Source organism: Schistocerca piceifrons, chromosome 1, assembly GCF_021461385.2.
Source record: "Schistocerca piceifrons isolate TAMUIC-IGC-003096 chromosome 1, iqSchPice1.1, whole genome shotgun sequence".
Taxonomy (NCBI): Eukaryota; Metazoa; Arthropoda; class Insecta; order Orthoptera; family Acrididae; genus Schistocerca; species Schistocerca piceifrons.
In genome coordinates this window covers 590,777,087-590,796,642 of record NC_060138.1, presented here as the reverse complement: position 1 = coordinate 590,796,642, position 19,556 = coordinate 590,777,087, and the positions used below count along the sequence as shown (strand labels likewise).

At 40.0% G+C, this 19,556-nt stretch overlaps 1 protein-coding gene across 16 annotated transcripts in view; it reads left to right on the top strand.

Moving 5' to 3' along the window:
• The window catches only part of LOC124803042 (RNA binding protein fox-1 homolog 3-like), a 454,277-nt gene extending 442,755 nt beyond the window's left edge, over window positions 1–11,522 (top strand). For 12 of the 16 annotated variants that reach the window (XM_047264242.1, XM_047264203.1, XM_047264181.1 and 9 more), the window contains 3 exons: window positions 6,819–6,979; window positions 7,420–7,483; window positions 7,734–11,522. In XM_047264242.1, the coding sequence (XP_047120198.1) occupies window positions 6,819–6,979; window positions 7,420–7,483; window positions 7,734–7,778 (270 nt within the window). In that variant the 3' untranslated portion in view covers window positions 7,779–11,522. The remainder of the gene's footprint in view (window positions 1–6,818; window positions 6,980–7,419; window positions 7,484–7,733) is intronic. The other 4 variants (XM_047264265.1, XM_047264258.1, XM_047264226.1 and 1 more) reach the window with 1 other exon arrangement.
• Window positions 11,523–19,556: the final 8,034 nt, after the last annotated feature.

Sequence of the window (19,556 nt, the reverse complement as noted above, 5' to 3'; positions counted from 1 at the left end):
TCTGTCATTACTCATCCACTTAACTGCGAGTGATATGTCAGTGGCAGATTTAGTCATTCTGTACATTATTTTCTTCGTAAAGTTACATGTGGAAACGGAATTAACCATTTCAGCTTTTACTTTGCTACCCTCAATTTCAGTTTCTCTCCAACTCACAACTGACTGGGTGCTAACTTTGGAAACTCTCTCTCTCTCGTGTGCTCTCTCTCTCTCTCTCTCTCTCTCTCTCTCTCTCTTCTCTCTCTCTCTCTCTCTACTCTCGTGGTGCTCTCTCTCTCTCTTCTCTCTCTCTCTCTCTCTCATCTCTCTCTCTCTCTCTCTCTCTCATGCGCGCTCTATCTCTCTCTCTCTCTCTCTCTCTCTCTCTCTCTCTCTCTCTCGTAGCGCTCTCTTCTCTCTCTCTCTCTCTCTTCTCTCTCTCTCTCTCTCTCTCGTGCGCTCTCTCTCTCTCTCTCTCTCTCTCTCTTGCACTCGCTCTCTCTCTCTCGTGTGCACTCGCCTCTCTCTCTCTCGTGCGCTCGCTCTCTCTCTCTCGTGCGCTCGCTCGCTCTCTCTCTCTCTCTCTCTCTCCTCGTGCGCTCTCTCTCTCGTCTCTCTCTCTCTCTCTCTCTCGACGCTCTCTCTCTCTCTCTCTCTCCTCTCTCTCTCTTCTCTCTCTCTCTCTCTCCGGCGCTCTCTCTTCTCTCTCTCTCTCTCTCTCTCTCTCTTGCACTCGCTCTCTCTCTCTCGTGCACTCGCTCTCTCTCTCTCGTGCGCTCGCTCTCTCTCTCTCGTGCGCGTCGCTCGCTCTCTCTCTCTCTCTCTCTCTCTCGTGCACTCGCTCTCTCTCTCTCAGTGCACTCGCTCTCTCTCTCTCGTGCACTCGCTCTCTCTCATCTCGTGCACTCGCTCTCTCTCTCTCTCTCTCTCTCTCTCTCTCTCTCTCATTCGCTCTGCGCTCTCTCTCTCTCTCTCTCTCTCTCTCTCTCTCTCTCTCTCTCTCTCTCATCATGCGCTCTCTCTCTCTCTCTCTCTCTCTCTCTCTCTCTCTCTCGCTCGCTCGCTCGCATCGCTCCAGTACTACACTTTGTGTTACACCTATTATGCAGTCCAGTTGGAGCATTAGATTGTCAAAATCCTGAGCTGGCTGAAGGTCCTCGCCCATAATGCTCCAAACATTGTTAACTGGGAAGAGATCTGGTAGGATTTGGCAAGCACAAAGACAAGCAATAGAAACTCTCAGCTGTATATGAGTCGACAATACCTTGCTGAAATGAAAGCCCAGGATGGCTTACCGTGAAGGGGAACAAAACAGGGCATTGAGTATTGTCGACATACTGCTGCATTGTAAGGACACTCCAGATGACACCAAAGGGGTTCTGCCATGAAAAGAAATGGCACCCTAGGAGGTCACTTCTAATTGTCAGGTTGTATGGTAGATGACGATCAGATGGGTATCCCACCTGTGTCTGGGACATATCCACACATTCATTTTTCCCCGGTCATGGGGCTCTGTTCGAAGCAGGACTCATCAATGAAGACAGTTCTACTTCAGTCAATGAGATTCCAGACTGAAGACATGTCTGAAGGTACCCCCGACATTGGTGTGATACAAACTGACTGTCATCCACCATACAGCCCAGCAACCAGGAGTGTGTGTCTGGACTGCAATTTCTTTTCAAAGTGGAACCACCTTGGTTGTCAGTCCCAGCGTCCTGACAACGTGTAGGTATGTCGAAGTTCTACAGTCTTGTTTTGTTGTATTTCATGGCAAATCATCCTGGGCTTACATATCAGCAAGATAATGTCTGCCCACACATGCAATTTTCTGTTGCCTGTCCATGTGCTTGCCAACGCCTACTTTGGCCAGCAAGGTCACCGACTCTCTCCCATGTTGCATTTTGAGCATTATAGGGAGGGCACTCCAACCAGCTCAGATGTTTGATGATCTAAAGCTCCAGTTGGACAGAATTTGGGACTATATCCTTCAGGAGTACATTCAACAACTCTTGACAATCAATACCAGACCGAATAATTGCTTGCATAAGGGCAGAGGTAGGCCAATGCATTAATGATTTGCTCAGTTTGTGAAGCTCTTCCTCTTAAATAAATCGTCCACTTTTTCTGAAGATCTCTCTCTCTCTCTCTCCTCTCTCTCTCTCTCTCTCCTCTCTCTCCTCTCTCTCTCTCTCTCTCTCTCTCTCTGTGTGTGTGTGTGTGTGTGTGTGTGTGTGTGTGTGTGTGTGTGTGTCTTTCTCTCTTAGAGTGTATACCTATCTGCTGTAGTCATCCTTTGTACTTGGGTGATCATTGTTTGCCACAAACACATCCCCGTCATTGGTGCCAGTTTCCATGTTGACATTCTCAAAGAGGTCAGGTCTATTTCTTGCCATCCTGAGTGGGGTTCTGAACTATCTGTTCTAGGTAGTTTTCAGAAAAGGCCTTTAATAATGTTTCACATAACGTTAACAAACTGTAATTTTCCCAGTTGATTGTTGTATGATTAAAGTCTCCACTGATGATTACAGTACGATTGGGGAACTTACATATAAGTGAACCTGGGGTTCTCTAAAGTCTTCAGTTAAACCAGGAGAAGAGTCTGGTGGGTGACAGAAGGATCCAGTTACCATTTTGTCTCCACTCATGATATTGAGTCTTGCCCAAACAGTCTCACATGCAGCTTCGTTTTCTATCTCTGAAGATTTGAGTTTGTCTATTGTGACAATTACACCACCACAATTTCCCATTTGCCTGTCCTTTCTCCACACACTTAAATTTTTCCCAGAAATGTCGCTGCTATAAATTTCATATTTCAAACAGATTTCTGTATGTAGTATTATGCGAGCTTTACTACTTTTCAAGAGTGCTTCAGACACTCTCACTTTGTTGTGAATGCTACAGCATTTAACTACTAGGATATTAATACTCTCACCTATAGTGGACATGCTTTTGGAACTTACACTTATGAGTCTCCTACGGCTGTCATTATTGGACTGGATGGAAAGTCGCCTAATCTGAAAAAACACTTGTGTGCCCCCAAAACACAGTCAACTACCAGGGTAGCAACTTCTGATGTATAGTGTACACCAGAACCATTTAGGGGAACCCTACAGTTCTCAACCCTATGGCCCAAGTCCAGGAAGTCGCATCCTAGCTTGTCACAGAACCCTCAAAGTTTGTGGGTCAGTCCTTCCATTTGACTCAGAGCCAGGGGGGCTATGATCAGTTCTTGGGACAATGCTGTACATTCTGACCTTTCTTGAAAGTCTGTGCAAAAGGCTGGTTTTCTCAACCTTCTCCATCAGCTGCTGGAATGATCAGAGTATGACCTAAGAGCCCAGATGTCAGGCATAGTTTGTTCCGACGTGTGCCACAGTCTGCACTTAGTTGCTCCCTGTTCCCTCATCAGTCAGTGGTGTTGAGAAACAGCGGGAATCATTAAAATTGAACAAAGCTCCAAAACCTGTTGGAAATCCCTCTCAGATTCTATACAAAATTTATGACTGCCTTAGCCCTACTTGTAACTATAATTTATCGTATATCCCTCAAACAAAAAATGGTGCCAATTAGTTGGAAGAAAGCACAGGTCACACCCACATACAAGAATGGTAGTAGAAATGATCCACAAAAGTACCTTCCAGTATGCTGAACATAAATTTATTGATTCTTAAAACATGGCCGGAGTCGGACATAATGGGGTATCTCGAACAGAATGATTTTCTCCTTGCCAGCCAGCATGGATTCCAAAAGCATCGATCATGTGAAACCCAACTCTAATGTGTCTCACATGAAATACAGTGTGTTTTGGATCAAGGCAGTGAGATAGTCAGTATTTCTTGATTTCTGAAAAGCATTTCACTCAGTACCACATTAATGCTTATTGTAAAAAGTACACTCATACCAGTATACAAAGGAGATTGCTTACAAATCACTCGCAAGACCCATTCTGGGATATTGCTGAGTGACTGGGTCACATACCAAATGGAACTAACAAGGGATATTGAACGTATACAGAGCAGGGCAGCATGAAAGGTCACAGTTTTCTTTGACCCATGGAAGAGTGCCACAGTGAGGCTTAAGAAAGTAAAGCGAAATTTGTGACTGATTTTAACACTTATTGGTAGGGAGGCTGCAGCTTGTTATCTTGGATGGAGAGTCCCACATCAGATGGAGAAGTAACTTTGGGTGTGCACGAGAGAAGTGTGTTGGGATCCTTGCTGTTTGTGTTGTATACTAATGACCTTGCAGACACATGGAATGGGAGATTACGTTGATGTTCTGCAAGAATTAATATTTGATAGTGGCCTAGAATTGAGATCATAAAGATGTTTAGAGCCTTATGAATATTGCTGTACATAAGTCGTGAAGATATTAGCATGAAAAAATGCAGCCTAGCTATTTTGTCAGTGCTGGAAAGTTATTTGGAGATTCATAATTGCATACAAAATAATTGTCACAAATAATTAGGATAAATAATAAAGTACAGTTAGTGCATTGTCTGTATAATCTCACAGAAATATAGTAACCTTAGAGCTATGGTGCACAGTGCACAAATGGTTACATAAGTGCAGAAACAAGGTCAAGGTAGCATCAGTTCAGGGTCAAGGCTGTGTGTGTGTGTGTGTGTGTGTGTGTGTGTGTGTGTGTGAGAGAGAGAGAGAGAGAGAGAGAGAGAGAGAGAGCATGCACATAGAAGAGAAACCGAGTAGCTTGTAAAAAAAGATGGAACAGAAAGCAGTAAATGATTAATAATGAAGCCTGTGGGGTAGAAGGAAGATACTGAAAGTTTTATCTGACAATGTAAAATGTAGGTACATTTCCACCATGGAGTTCTTTGCAAATGTCTGAAGAACTGGAAGGATCTCTAACTTTTATGGTGACTCATCCAGTAATATACTTTCGCTGAAAGGTGCCAACCTGACCTCTCTCTTGGGGTGGCAGAATGTCTTTCTGATGTGTGGACGAAAGGTAGTGTTGGATGAGGAACACTGTCTTAAGAAACTGGAGCAGCCTTACTCTTTGTAAAGGTTCTGTTCGACCATGTCTGACCACAACAAGGGAGGATCACATGCGCACCTGCCATCTGAGAACAAACTTGCGTAGGCTGATATAAATGTCACAACACACACACACTTGTGTTAGGGGAGATGCTGAGACCAGGAAGCATGGATACTGGTGAATGGTGCTGTATTGTGTTCAGTGATGATACACATTTATGAACCGCCTTGAATGAATGTTGCTGGTGAGCATGTTGGTGACACAGCGAGAGGTCCCTTTCTACCATTGTTTTGGAGAGGCACATGGTGTTATTCCCTGTTATGAAGAATCATCAGGTGTCACTTCAAGCCGTGGTTGCAACAGTATCATGGTGCCATTATTGATCAGGAAAATGCTCATCCACACCTTGCATTGTTTCTATGAAATGCCTGCATAATATTGAGGTACTCCTATAGCAAGCAATATCCCAAGATCTATCCCTGATAGAACATGTGTGGGACCAATTAGGACATCACTCAGTGCCAGTATCCAGCACATTGTGGACCAGTTAACAACAGTTGTGGACCGGCTTGCCTCAGGTGAGGGTAGGATGGCTCTATGACACTCTCCCCAACAAATTGTTGCATGCATCCAGGCCAGATGGGAAATAAGCTGGAAAAGGAATGTGAAAGATAAGAATCCCTGTCCCTCATACAGCACCCCCTCCCCCTTACCCCTCGAGGATGGAAGCTAGTATTTAACTGTTAAAAGCAGAATAATGAGTAACAAGAAATTACACAATTAATATATTCTCTTTCCAGGAAAACTGTGCTTTGGAGATGTTCTGCCTCCTTGTTCAATGGAATATATGAGATGCTTTTGGAACCCTTTGATATTTGCAAGATGTCTCCTAGAATTATTGTTCAATCATGTTTGACATTGGGAGGTTTTTAATGTCAAATATTAATCAGAACTTTTGCATACTAAACTGCTCTCCAAAAAGCAGAGCAATATTTGTATACATAGTAAAGGCAGAATTTGTTAGAATGTAATTATATTTCTTATTTATTTCCGTTGTAAATTATTGTTAATGTGCTGAGCTCCATTTTTTCATGGCATACTTCACGTTGCTTCCTTATAAGGGAGGTTTATATTAAGGTCATAGGAAAAGGCTTTTTGCCAAAAGTTGCCATTGTAGGAAACTGGAATCGGCATCTATTGATGAAATACTTAGTTATGTCTGACATAAGTGTAAAAGTATTTTCTCTCCAAGTTTTAGATTTTTAGATTGAAGGTGTGATTTTATTTATTATTGGGAACTCATTATGTTTTGTAACATCTTATGTATTAGACAGTTAGTTAACTGAAGTTACTGTTATGATCAGATTAATCATGCACATGATTATTACTGAATGAGTTGCCGCAGTGGGGAGGACGATAGTTCAAATCCGTAATTGGTCATCCAGATGTAGATTTTCTGTGATTTCCCCAAATCATTCCAGGCAAATGCTGTGGTTCCGTTCAAAAGGGCATGGCAGATTTTCTGTCCCACCCTTCCACAATCTGAGCTTGTGCTCTGTCAAGCCCTAATCTGCTTTCCTTATTTTACCTTGATTTTTGCCTTCTGTAATATACTAGGTTTCTCTTACAACATTACTGTTTTTAGAAATATTGTTGTGTGAATGTCTCATAAACTGACAAAAATCTTAAAGTGCTTTATGTCAAGTTTTTCAGCAGCCACTAGGCTCATTATTCTACAGTATGTGCAGAGGAGTGCGGTGTAGCCTTTGATCTTCAGATAGAGGAGAGAATGCAACATATGTATTCAGCAAATTGCAAGTGGTACGATCACAATGTTACAGGCTGCCGCCGCCGCGGCTGCCCCACTGCTTAAAACCCCCCTGTCGACTGCCCAACAGGCGAGCTATGCTGCTGCTGCCAGCTACACAGCAGTGGCAGCACGAGCTTATGGAGCTGCAGCAGCTGCTGCGCAACCGGTTGCCGGTTATGCCGCTGTTGCGGGGTGAGTGAGATGGCTGCCAAATGCTGCGTATCAGAAGGTTCATTTTTAATTGCAAACTGGTGATGTAAATGATTACAGATATGCGACAGCCATGCTTTGACTCATCTATTGAAGCTTCACATCACACCTGCAATGCCCAATTTCCATCCAGAAACCTGACCGTGTGTGATGTTGGTGGAATTTTGATGCATGTTTTTTATGTTTTATTGTGAAAGAGATTCCAGTGTTCCTTTCCCTTCATTGTCTTCCTTTCAGGGATTTTCCCCCCATGTTCCTGCAGCTGTATCCTTCCAAAATCTGTTTGTTTCTTATGTTAGTGTAACACAGCCATTTATTAGCAACATTTTTTAATGCACTACGAGATGGTTTATAGAAATTTTGAATGTTCGTTCTGCATGTTATTTAATATAGCTAATTCTTATAATTGAATGATGTTACAGATACGGTCGTGAATATGCAGATCCTTACCTTGGGCACAGCATAGGTCCTGTAGCGGGTTATGGGGTAAATTCTTCCTTTGTTTATTTATTTATTTTTATGACACGGTTCAAATGAGTTCATGATCTATAAAATGATGTGTGTGTCATCTGCAGATAGAAAGTGTATTTGCTGCCTTATATTTATTGATTTAGACTGTGTGTAAACCATTTCAAATTCAGCTCTTCTACAAATTGTTATCAGACTGTCAGTTGTTTGTGCTTGTCAGTTTTAACACCTCATGAACTTTTTCAATATCGTACGTACTTTGTTTCAGGCTGCTGTCTATAGAAGTGGCTACAACAGATTTGCACCTTACTGAAGACTTTTTGGCTAGGAAGAGCCGCATCTCATATTCATTATCTTAACATACATGACAACAATTCACTTGCCTCAACGTTCACGCGTCATCACTACCACCAGCATTCACATTTGTGTGGAAATTATGAAGAAATATATGGATGAAGAAGTTGATTCATGACATTAAAAACTTATTGCTCTACTTGTTTGAAGAAGATTGTAATGTAGCTTGGCAGCTAGCTTTAGTTATAGTCATACAGCGTTATGAGCATATGGCTGCTACTCCAGTGTTTTCCTTCATATTTTATTTTCTGTTGCTGTTCATATGAATGAGATAGAGCATAAATATTTCTGGGTTTTGAAACATTTACATATTCCAGATATTTCATATCACAAACTGTGCATGAAGGAAACCAAATAAGCCCTAAAGTTACTACACTAATGTGAAATTGGCAGTATTGACAGCAAAACACAAACATAGCGAAAGGAATGTTCTACTCAGGGTTAATACCTAACCGAATCTTCAAATGACAACAGTTTCTCCATGCAGTGTTAACAGTTATCACCTTATTTCTTACATTTTTAGGTGGTGTTAAAAATTGCTTCCGGTTTTTCAATTGTTGGATTGTTTCTGGAGGAAAGTGCTTTATTAGAAAGAGATTTTTTGTAGCATGTCCAGAATGGGAAAATGAAAAATCATTGGGGATAGTTCATGCAATAAATGATGCTGTGTGGTATTTTTACGGTTTTTCCGTTAATGTGCGTTATAATAGTGATTGGCTATGAAACATTACAGAAAGTTTTGTAATGCTGTGGGAATGTTCATTGCTATTTTCAAGAGTTTTGTAAATAAGTATTGTTTTATTTTATTATTTTTTTGAAATGTATTGTCCATTTTAAGTGACCGTTAATAGTTCATTTAATGATAAACAGTCTATGTTTATGTGAATTTATATTGTATACCTACCAGTCTTCCAGTACTGGTTTTGTAATCAGAGGCAGATGGTAGTCACATTAACTTCGCAAATGCAGAGCTTGGATGTAATTGGGACATGTTAACCTTTCAACTTTTTTGTCACAAATTAAATTTAAGAACTTTCTGGATTCAGTTGTTGAAATGCATTTCACAAGATCTTGCTACAAAGTTATAATACTGCCAGTTTTTCTGTAGTAACACAAGGGGTGCTTTATTTAAATTATTTACAAATTTGCAAATGACATCATTCTTAATGATTGTTTTTAACACAAAGCAACAGTTACATTAATGTATTATTTCCAAATACAAGGGTGAGCAGTGCTGTCTTGTAGCAGAATGAAACACCAAATGTAGTTTTGTAGTATAGAACATATCCCCATGTCCCCCTTGAAACAGTGAACTGAAGCTGTAGTGGTTGTATTTTTTAAGGAAGTGGAAGGTAATTTGACTTTTAAAGTAACATGATTTAAAAAGAGTTTAATTTCTGGTCAACAGAAAGTTTATTCAAATATATAACTTTATAAATATAAAGTTTACGCATTTAAATTTCTGTGAATCGTGTATTTTTACTTTATGGGACTTTTCAGACCTTATCTAGTGCATTAAAAATAATTTTAATACTTGGTGACAAGTTTTTAGTTATTGGTTCTCTGAATAAGTAGGAACTTTCCAAATTATGTTATTTTTATCATTGTTAAGACAGACTTCAGTCAAGGCACATAAATTACCCAAATATTTTTTGACAGATTGTTACCTTCAGTTCAGTTAGCCACAAAAATTAGCCTTAAAATTTCTGTTTTATATCATGCTGTTGTATAATTTTCTGAATTACACTGTTACAATTTCATGAATTGACTCGTTTAAATTTTACTGTTGAAAATCATATTTTACACATGTGCGAACATGTTACTTAACTAGCCTATTCAGATTATTAAATTTATTGAGTCAAGTGTGACACTTAGCTTTAATTTTGCAATTTTCTTTCACTAAGCTAGCATTTTTCATTCAAAATTAATTAAATTGATTGCAGTACAACCAGTTGGAGCTTCACTGTTTGTAATAGTGTCAGCAGAAACTGATATTTTAACTATACTCAACTAGTAGAGTTAAGTTAAATGTGATACACTCAAACTTCTAATGATGAATGAACCAGTAAGTACTGACAGTGTAAATGTTCTCAAACACTGAAAGTGAAATCTGATAGTTATGTCATATTTTATATATTTTTCGGTATCCACTAATGTATGACTCATACAGGGCTTCAGAAGAAGTTGCATCACAACATATTGTTCATGCAATGAAACATTGAAAATACTATAGTTGTCTGTCATAAGTGTAATGATGCTACGAAGATTGATATTATTGTCGAGATATGAGACTTGTAAATATTTATTTCAAATCTATAAAAGTGTCAGACAACTAAAATAGTATTTGCCTATTCCTATATTTGCAGTACCATTTCATAATGTCAAAAGTCACATAAACTGCTATTTGTGGGCATTTGCTTTTCGAAAGTCCCTTTGACGGTTTTATAGGGACTGTAGATCAGAAACGGACATATCGGTTTGAATACTTTTTAAAAATCAGTGTTTATACATCTACAAATTAAAGTCAGATTTCCACTGAAGCTCTCTTAATCTCATTGTATGAATGTCAGTAAGTAAATAAGTATGTGTGATTGTTGAAAATGTGTATGTATGAAATGTGGAAAACCTCAGATGTATGTGTTAAAATCTATATAGGTTAGATTTAGGGAGACAAATACTGTAATGTGTATTCCGCTTTGTGATTATTTGTCCAGTAGTCCTCAAGAGCTTTTGCAAGTGAGGATCTTCTTTTTAGATGTATAATACACAATTTTAGTTTGGAAGTTAGAAGTGTAGCCTTCCTAGTGATATCACTTCATATTATCATATTGCTGGTCCAGAAATTCTGGGCATTTTGTATTGTGTGTTGCTGGAAGATAAACAATCTTATAGATGTGTTTCTGAAAGTTGGGAATAATGTTCAATTTGGAAATTTACTTTCTTGTATTGAGTAAGTGGAATTTTTATTGAAGTTTTCTGGCAACTGCAGATTACAGAATTGCACTGAACAACCAAAGATATGAACAGTATTTTAATCTGCTCAATATCATAAGGAGAAGGCACTTTCATAATCAATTTGATTGCAGTAATACTAATAAGGATGATAATAGTAATAATAATAATAATAATAATTATAATAATCTGTTTGCCAGATAGTTTCATACAGTCTGTGTTCATACAGATTTTGCTGCACACAGAAATGCTGTCTTCATAATATTATCTGTCATCATATATATGAAGTCTCATTGTTAATTTTAAAAGTGAATTACTGAACGTCTTCCGTTTTGGCACAATATGAAGTTTTACTACGCACTGGTTGTTGAATTACATGAAAAAAGCACAAAATATAAAGTCTTTTATATGTAACAAGATTCCCATTTTGTTTTATCGTCATTATTGTAATTTTAAATTCATATAGTTTCTTGCTGAGCAGATGTGTTGCTCTGATTTTGTTCAAGTGGAAATCATTCTTTGTGGTATCACGGGACAATGGAAGTTTAGAAAGTATAGTGCACATACATAAAAAGGCTGTTTATGTGAACAGTGATGCAGATGAGATTTTTACAGTTTTTAAGGCAGTTAGCACATTGTCTGAATATACGGGGGACTGTGAATCTCAACAAGAATGTACAAAGTTTCAGTGTTGTTACTTGCCATATTGTGTATGTGTATTCATGGAATAAAATATGCTGTCATCTTTCAAGAATGAATTATTCTGTTTCAAACCATATCCATTGCAATCTTCATTCACATCACAATCAAAATGTGTGTCCTATGTATGTACCAATTTAACATTATTAGCAATTGGCAATTATTTATTAAAATTCATTTTATAATGCACATTACATCTATGTATTAACACTATAATACTGAGAGTAATGTCTCATTATCTGTAGACAAACTAGATTTTATAGTCATCACTGCAAATTCAAAAATGTGTATTCCACCACCAGGGTCTCTTCACATTGTATGTAATATGACATGTCACAACTGAGATTGACAATTACCACGAAATCTGCAAGTGTCTTGAAACTGCCAAAAATTTCAGGATCAGTCATTTTTATATGAAACATTAATTTTTTATAATAAAATTAGATTTCTTCACAGTAGGTGGATCATATAAATACGCAGGCTTTCCAGGCTGTTGCCACTTAATATCTGAGTTAAGAGGTAACATGATATTCATCTGCAAACTCTTCAAAAAATTTTGGATAAGGTTGAAGAGAATATTTGATGCACGAGGTGTGTTCAAAAAGTAAGGTGACTATATTTTTATGAAAACATATTTATTTATTCATCAATATTCATGTTGTCCCCTTCAAAGTAATCCCCCCTCAGACACAATCCACTTATGCCAACACTTCTTCCAATCCTTGAAACACTTCTCATAAGTACTTTTTGGTACCGCCTTGAGTACTTCCAGCTATACAGTTTTTATTTCTTCAATCATTGAAAATCTTCATCCTTTTGTAGGTCTCTTTAGTTTTGGGATCAGGAAAAAGTTGCAGGGGGACAAATCCAGTGAATATGGTGGCTGAGGCATGATTGTTGTGTTGTTTTTGGCCAAAAATCTATCACAAGCAACAATGAATGAGCAGGTGCATTGTTGTGATGCAAAAGCTATGAATTGTTTTTCCTCAATTCCAGACGTTTTTTGCGTGTTGCTTCTCACAAAAGGCACTTCATGTCAAGGTAATATTTCTTATTGACTGAACGACCTTGAGGCAATACTTCATGATGCACTGCATCATGGTAATTGAAAAAAACAGTGAGCAAAACTTTGACATTTTATCAAACTTTGCATCTCAAACTTTTAGATCTCCGGGGTGCTTGTATTGGGATGATTGGGCTTCGGTTTTGACATCGTAACCATAAACCCATGTTTTGTCACCACTTACAACCCTCCTGAGCAACTCAGTATCATTAACATCATTCAAGAGACCATGAGTGATACTGAAGTGATGGTTCTTCTGATCAAAATTGAGAAGTTTTGGAACAAACTTCGCTGATACCTGCGACCATTAACAGTTAAACAAATGTATAATATGTGGTAAATTACACTACAATATCTGAGTAAATCAGTGTTACAATACAACTTCTGAGCCCTTATTACGTACGGTTTAGTTAGCAGAAAGCTAAAACTCACCTCGCCGCCTGCTTAAATTCCTTAGCTTGTTGTGGGCTTTAGTGATTATGTACTGTAAGCCCATTGGTTCCTATAAAGTAGAATTTGTATTTATGCTTTACACTCTGAAATCTTATTTTTAGCTAAAGGTTTTGTTTTGTACCTGCATCTGTCATGTACAATACCCAGTGTTTACGTTTATTAGTGCTATTTAGACTTGGTACAGTTCAGGTAGCAGTTTTTACAGGTCACTTTCACGTGTACGTAAACGCTTGTTTAAATTACAAATACGAGGGATAATCAGTAGGTGCAGCTTACCGTAGGTCACTGTTTAATTCGTTTATAATATTCACTAGATAGCCCCCTAGCAGTTTACTGTAGGTCACTGTCTTATTCTTTAGTATTGACTAAATAACCCCTAGCATGAAAATAAGCACTAGATCTCACTTCTACCATAAATTTTTATTTTCATTATTGAGTGTCCTTCCTGCCAACTAGAGTGTAGCTGTTAACCTTGTGTGACAGTAGGTTTCCTTAAGTTTTTTTATAGTAAATCAGTTATTAGCTAGATGGATAGGGACTGTGTCTGTTGTGTGCGGATGCAGGAGGAGTTGGTCAAAGTCCAAACGTAGCTGGAAGCTTTGTTCACCACAGTCAACAAGCTCCAGAGTGCCACCTTGAGGTGCGGTGGGGATGGGGTGTCTGGGGCAGCCTCTGCTGTACTAGATGTGCGGGGGGGGGGGGGGGAGATGTCACAGCTGTCTGTCACTGAGCCGACCTCAGGTGCGACTGAGCCAGCTGGCCCACTCTCACCTCAGTGTGGGTGGTAGACTGTGTTGAGGTCGCGAGCTTCAGGGCGAAGGCTGCATGGGGGAAGCAGGCTCCTACCAAATCCCACGATCCCACGCACTTTGCTAATAGATTCAGTGTGCTATCTGATGCTCGGGGGGGGGGGGGGGCTAAGCCAGATCAGGCTGCACCTTCTGACAGGATAGTGGCTGCTCCTTCAGCAAGGTCCGGACAGGCACATGGGGGTAGGGGTTTGTTAGTTATTGGGAGCTCCAATGTTAAGCGGGTCATGGAGCCCTTCAGGAACATAGCGGCTAGGGCAGGGAATAAGTCCAACGTTCACTTGGTGTGCTTGCCAGGGGGCCTTGTCTTGGATGTGGAAGAGGCTCTTCCAGCGGCTATCGAGCATGCAGGATGCACCCAGCTGCAGATTGTTGCACATGTTGGCACCAACGATGCCTGTCATCGGGGTTCCAAGGAAATCCTTGGGTCCTTCTGACGGCTGGCTAAATTGGTGAAGGCAGCCTCCATCTCTTGAGGTGTGGAAGACAAGCTGACGATCTGCAGCATCGTACCCAGGGTGGACCGAGATCCTCTGGTTTGGATTCGAGTGGAGAATCTAAACCAGAGGCTAGGTTGACTCTGTGACAAAAATGGTTGCAGATTCCTCGACCTACGCTATGGGGTGGAAGGTTGTAGGACGCCCCTTGATAGATCATGGTTGCAGTACACACAGGAAGCAGCTACATGGGTAGCACAGTACTTGTGGTGTGCACATGGGGTTTTTTTAGATTAGGTTCCTCCCCATGGGAAACAAACTGCTGGCCCGAAAAATTACCAGTTCATGACACTGATGTGGGTGTGCCAACTGTAAAAATTGTTAGTTCGCCTAAACAGGTCATTCCAAAGGATTTAAATATGCTTAATCTCATGTTAGTAAATTGTCGGAGTGTCTGTAGCAAGATCCCCAAGTTAATCTCCAAAATAAACAGTAACAGTGCCAATATTGTATTAGGTACTGATACTGGTTGAAACCAGACATAAAAATGAGTGAAATTTTGAACTCTGATTGGACAATGTTTAGGAAGGATAGGACTGATGCTATGGGAGGTGGTGTGTTCATTGCAGTTAAAAGTTGTTTAAACGCAGCTGAGATCGATACTGCATCGGACTGTGAAGTAGTCTGGATAAAGTTGACAATCAGACAAGGATTGACCATTGTTTTATGATGTTTTTATAGACCACCAGCATCCGCAACAAACATCGCAGAACATTTCAGGGAAAGTCTTGAGTACATAGGAAGTAAATATCCAAATTATCCATTAGTTATAGGTGGAGACTTTAATCTAGCATCCATTGAGTGGGAAAATTACACTTTCATCACAGGGGCAGAAGCAGAGATTCGTTGAAGTTATTCTAGGAGCACTCTCAACGTACAACCTTGAGCAATTGGTTAGAAAACCAACTCAAAATGGGAACATATTAGATATCTTGGCGACAAACAGACCTGATCTTTTTGAGGAAGTTAATCTAGAAGGAGGTATTAGCGACCATAATGTTGTCGCTTCTGTGTCAGTGGAAGTTGTTAAAAAAAAAAAAAAAAAAAAACACAGTGTAGAGTTTCCTTGTTTGGGAAAGCAAATAAAAGTGGTATTAATGAATATCTTCATAGTCAGCTCCAAGCATTCACCATGGGACAGAAAGATATTGAGCATCTTTGGTCGGAATTCAAAGGTATTGCCCACCATGTGCTAGAGAAGTATGTGCCTAGCAAAAGTATACGGGAGGGAAAGGATCCACTTGGGAACAACAAACATTAGGAAGTTACTGAGAAAGCAGAGAACTTTGCACAGTCGTTTTAAACGTAGTCACTGCCCCACTGACAAACCGAAATTATGTGAAATGAAAGCAGCTGTCAGAAGGAAAATGACACTCTTTTAACGAATTTGAAAGCTATATTTTATCTGCAGATTCTAAAAATAACCCCAAAAAATTTGGTTGCACGTAAAATCTATGAACGCTACAGATAATTCAATACCTTCTCTTGCTGACAGTATGGGTAATGTAACTGATGGTGATAAACAGAAGGCCGAAACTCTAAACCTAGCTTTCAAAAACTTGTTGACGATAGAGTACTGCAGCACCATTCCCCCTTTCAGTTATCGAACAAATGAAAGGATGGCTGGCATAGTGTTTAGTGTCCCTGGGATTGTAAAATAGTGAAGATCCTTAGACGCCAGAAAGGCATCTGACCCAGACGGTATCCCCGTAAGATTTTTTGTTGACTATGCTACAAATATACAGTACTGGCCATTAAAATTGCTACACCAAGAAGAAATGCAGATGCTAAACGGGTATTCATTGGGCAAATATATTATACTAGAACTGACGTGTGATTACATATTCCCACAATTTGGGTGCATAGATCCAGAAAAATCAGTACCCAGAACAACCACCTCTGGCCATAATAACAGCCTTGATACGCCTGGGCATTGAGTCAAACAGAGCTTGGATGGCTTGTACAGGTACAGCTTCAACACAATACCACATTTCATCAAGAGTAGTGACTGGTGTATTGTGACAAGCCAGTTGCTCAGCCACCATTGACCAGACATTTTCAATTGATGAGAGATCTGGAGAATGTGCTGGCCAGGGCAGCAGTCGAACATTTTCTGTCTCCAGAAAGGCCCATACAGGACCTGCAACATGCGGTTGATCGAGAAACGCGCGACGCGAAGGCAATTTCTCGATAATTTCTCGGGTACGCTCGAGAAGTTGACAGTGCTGCACACTCTGAGAAATTGTGCAAACCTTCAGTACACGAAGCACTGAGCCGCAACGGTCGTACTCATTGTAAGTACATGCTCGGAAAACTTTGAAATTCTATGATTGACATCAGCTGTACTACCATTATTAATGTGTACTGAAGTATTAGTATATGTCTCATAAGAGAAAAATCATAGAATTGTTGTTTGAAACAAAGCACAGAATTCGCATAAAACAGAAGCTTTATTCTTACAAAATAAATTACCTTGTACATTCTGCATGTATGCATGCATGCTTCAATGTAAAAGAGAAGTGCTATAGCCTTTTGTATACAGGAACTGCGTACATGCGTTTACTTACTAAAGAAAGAAAGGAAACAAAAGTTGTTTAGCAGAAGGCATTTTTACATCCCATTGCTACACTGCCGTCGATTTTTGTTTAGAAATATGATTTTATTAACCAATTGGCCTTTTAGTCTGCTTCTTTGTTTATATGTAGTCCTGTTTTCGAAAATATTCTTTCATTGGGAACAGAAGTTGCAGGTATTGCAAGATATTTTTTTGCCACGACAGCTAGACCTGGGTAACTGTTCATTTTTTTTTTTTTCCAGTAGTGTAAAGAATTATCCGTGTGTTGTAGGTACGGTTCTTCCAAATATCATTGTACCTCCAGGTCTATGCTATCACAACTGTTTTTTATTAGATTTTTATTGGAAACCTCTTCATCGAAAGAAGCCCATAAGGAACTACTGGCATTTTGTACGAAATGGTACTCGTGGCTATTGTCGTTAGCAGCCGAATGAGTAGATCGTATGATCTCTACCACGTTTGTGCATTCTGCAATTAGGCTTGCAAGTGCATGTTTTGAATGAGTGGGATTCGTAAATGGTAACCTTTTGAATCTTGGGTCGAGAACTGTGGCAACGGCTTGTACTTTGGTTGTTTCTATTAATCCTAGCTGGGCTATTAGTGAGTGGTGCAGATGTTGCTGTAGCTCTTGCGCTGTCGTGGTAGCCCACTTCCCATTGCATACAGTTATGATTAGCTGTCTGATTATTGGAATAGCTTTCAAAAGATAGGTATAGTTTTCAGTTGAGATTTCACTTGTTACCACTTCAAATGGCTGTAGTATACATAAACATTCGCTCAAAATTTGCCACTCGTCAGCTGTGAGGTTCTCTACACCTGAATACAAAGTTGATAAACAGGCCGCAATGCATTCCTTTTGCTCCACTAGACGTTGTAGCATATAAAACGTACTGTTCCATCGGGTTTCCGTTTCCTGAATCAATTTATGAACAGGTTTTTTCATTAGATCCTGGATCTCATGGAGTTTTTCATTAGCATTGCAACTTGTTTTAAAATAGCTAACAATTTTTCTGGCCTTTACCCGCATTATGCAGAGCTCACTGTTGCTGTTCAAAGAACTTTTCACAACTAAATTGATGGTGTGTGCTAAACAAGGCACACGTTGCATATCTGTGTTGCCACTGTGAATAAGTTGTACGGCTGCCGTCATGCTACTGGCGTTGTCAGTTGTGATGCTTACTACTTCGTTTTCAATGTTCCATTTTGAAATCACGTTATCTAACACCTCACTAATATTTAGCGCTGTATGCTTTTCCGGGAAACGGAATGTCTCGAGAGCTAAAGCTTTCAGGCATCAATTAGTGTTAATGAAATGACCAGTTACAGCAATATATGCCTCACTATTGAGTGAGGTCCAAATATCGGTCATTAAAGAAACACAAGTAGAGTCTTCCATGGCCAAGTTTACACGCTCTCTCTGTTTATGGTAATCATCCTCAATCATGAGGCGCAACTTTTTTCGATTTGGTATCGAGTATTGTGAGCCCAACAGTGAAACAAAACATCGAAAACCAGTGTCCTCGACAATTGAAAGCGGTTGAAAATCGTCTGTTATCATGGCCACTAGTGCTTCAACTAGCTGTTGTTGCCGTTTACTTCCCTCTATGAAGAGAAACGTAAGATTTAGATCAGTGCTCCGGCGAGGGGATACGTTATGCTCGACAACTAGTTCAATAAAATTACATATCGTATCGTGCAAAAGCTAGGATAGTATAGGTTTGATTTTGTGGTATGTTGTAGATTATCGGAGAACAATTAAAAAATCAATGTTTTTTTTAGCGTGACGGACCGCTTCGGACACTATCCGAACTTTTGCACAGAATTCACCTTTTGTACCACACGTACCTGGATATTTCGTCTGCCTCGCACTATTGGAAGAATGAGCTTCTGTATCCACAGACGTAGCTGTTTTATTGCTCGATAAATTGTGCAGTTTAAGATGTCTAATCATGCCCGTTGTATTTTTTGATACATTACGGAGATTTTTATGACAAATGTTGCAAGTAACATTATCTCCATCCTCCGTAAAGTATTGCCAGCACCATGACGTTCATTTTCGAGTGTCCATATTGATTTGAATAACAACTTTACTCGAATGAAACCCGAGACATACTAGTTACGAGCACAGCGAGTGTGTTAGTCTAGCGGCGGCATTCAGTTCATACAACAACAGCGGCGCGGCGTATGTTGTTGCAGCCAACTGGCGCGCAGCGGCACGTGCCGTCGAGCCGTTTCTCGTAAGCTTCTCGAGAATTGCTTGAGAACTAGAGGCTCGAGAAATTCTCGGTGCGCTCGAGTCGCCGCACCTCGCCATCTCATCACTAATTATCGTGCTGAAACGTAGGGTTTTGCAGGGATCGAATGGAGGGTAGAGCCATGGGTCGTAACACATCTGAAATGTAACGTCCACTGTTCAAAGTGCCGTCAATGCGAACAAGAGGTGACCGAGACGTGTAATCAGTGGCACCCCATACCATCAGGCCAGGTTATACCCCAGTATGGCGATGACAAATACACGCTTCCAATGTGCGTTCACCGCGATGTCGCCAAACACGGATGGGACCATCATGATGCTGTAAACACAACCTGGATTCATCCGAAAAAATGACATTTTGCCATTCATGCACCCAGGTTCGTCATTGAGTACACCATCGTAGGCACTCCTGTTTGTGATGCAGCGTCAAGGATA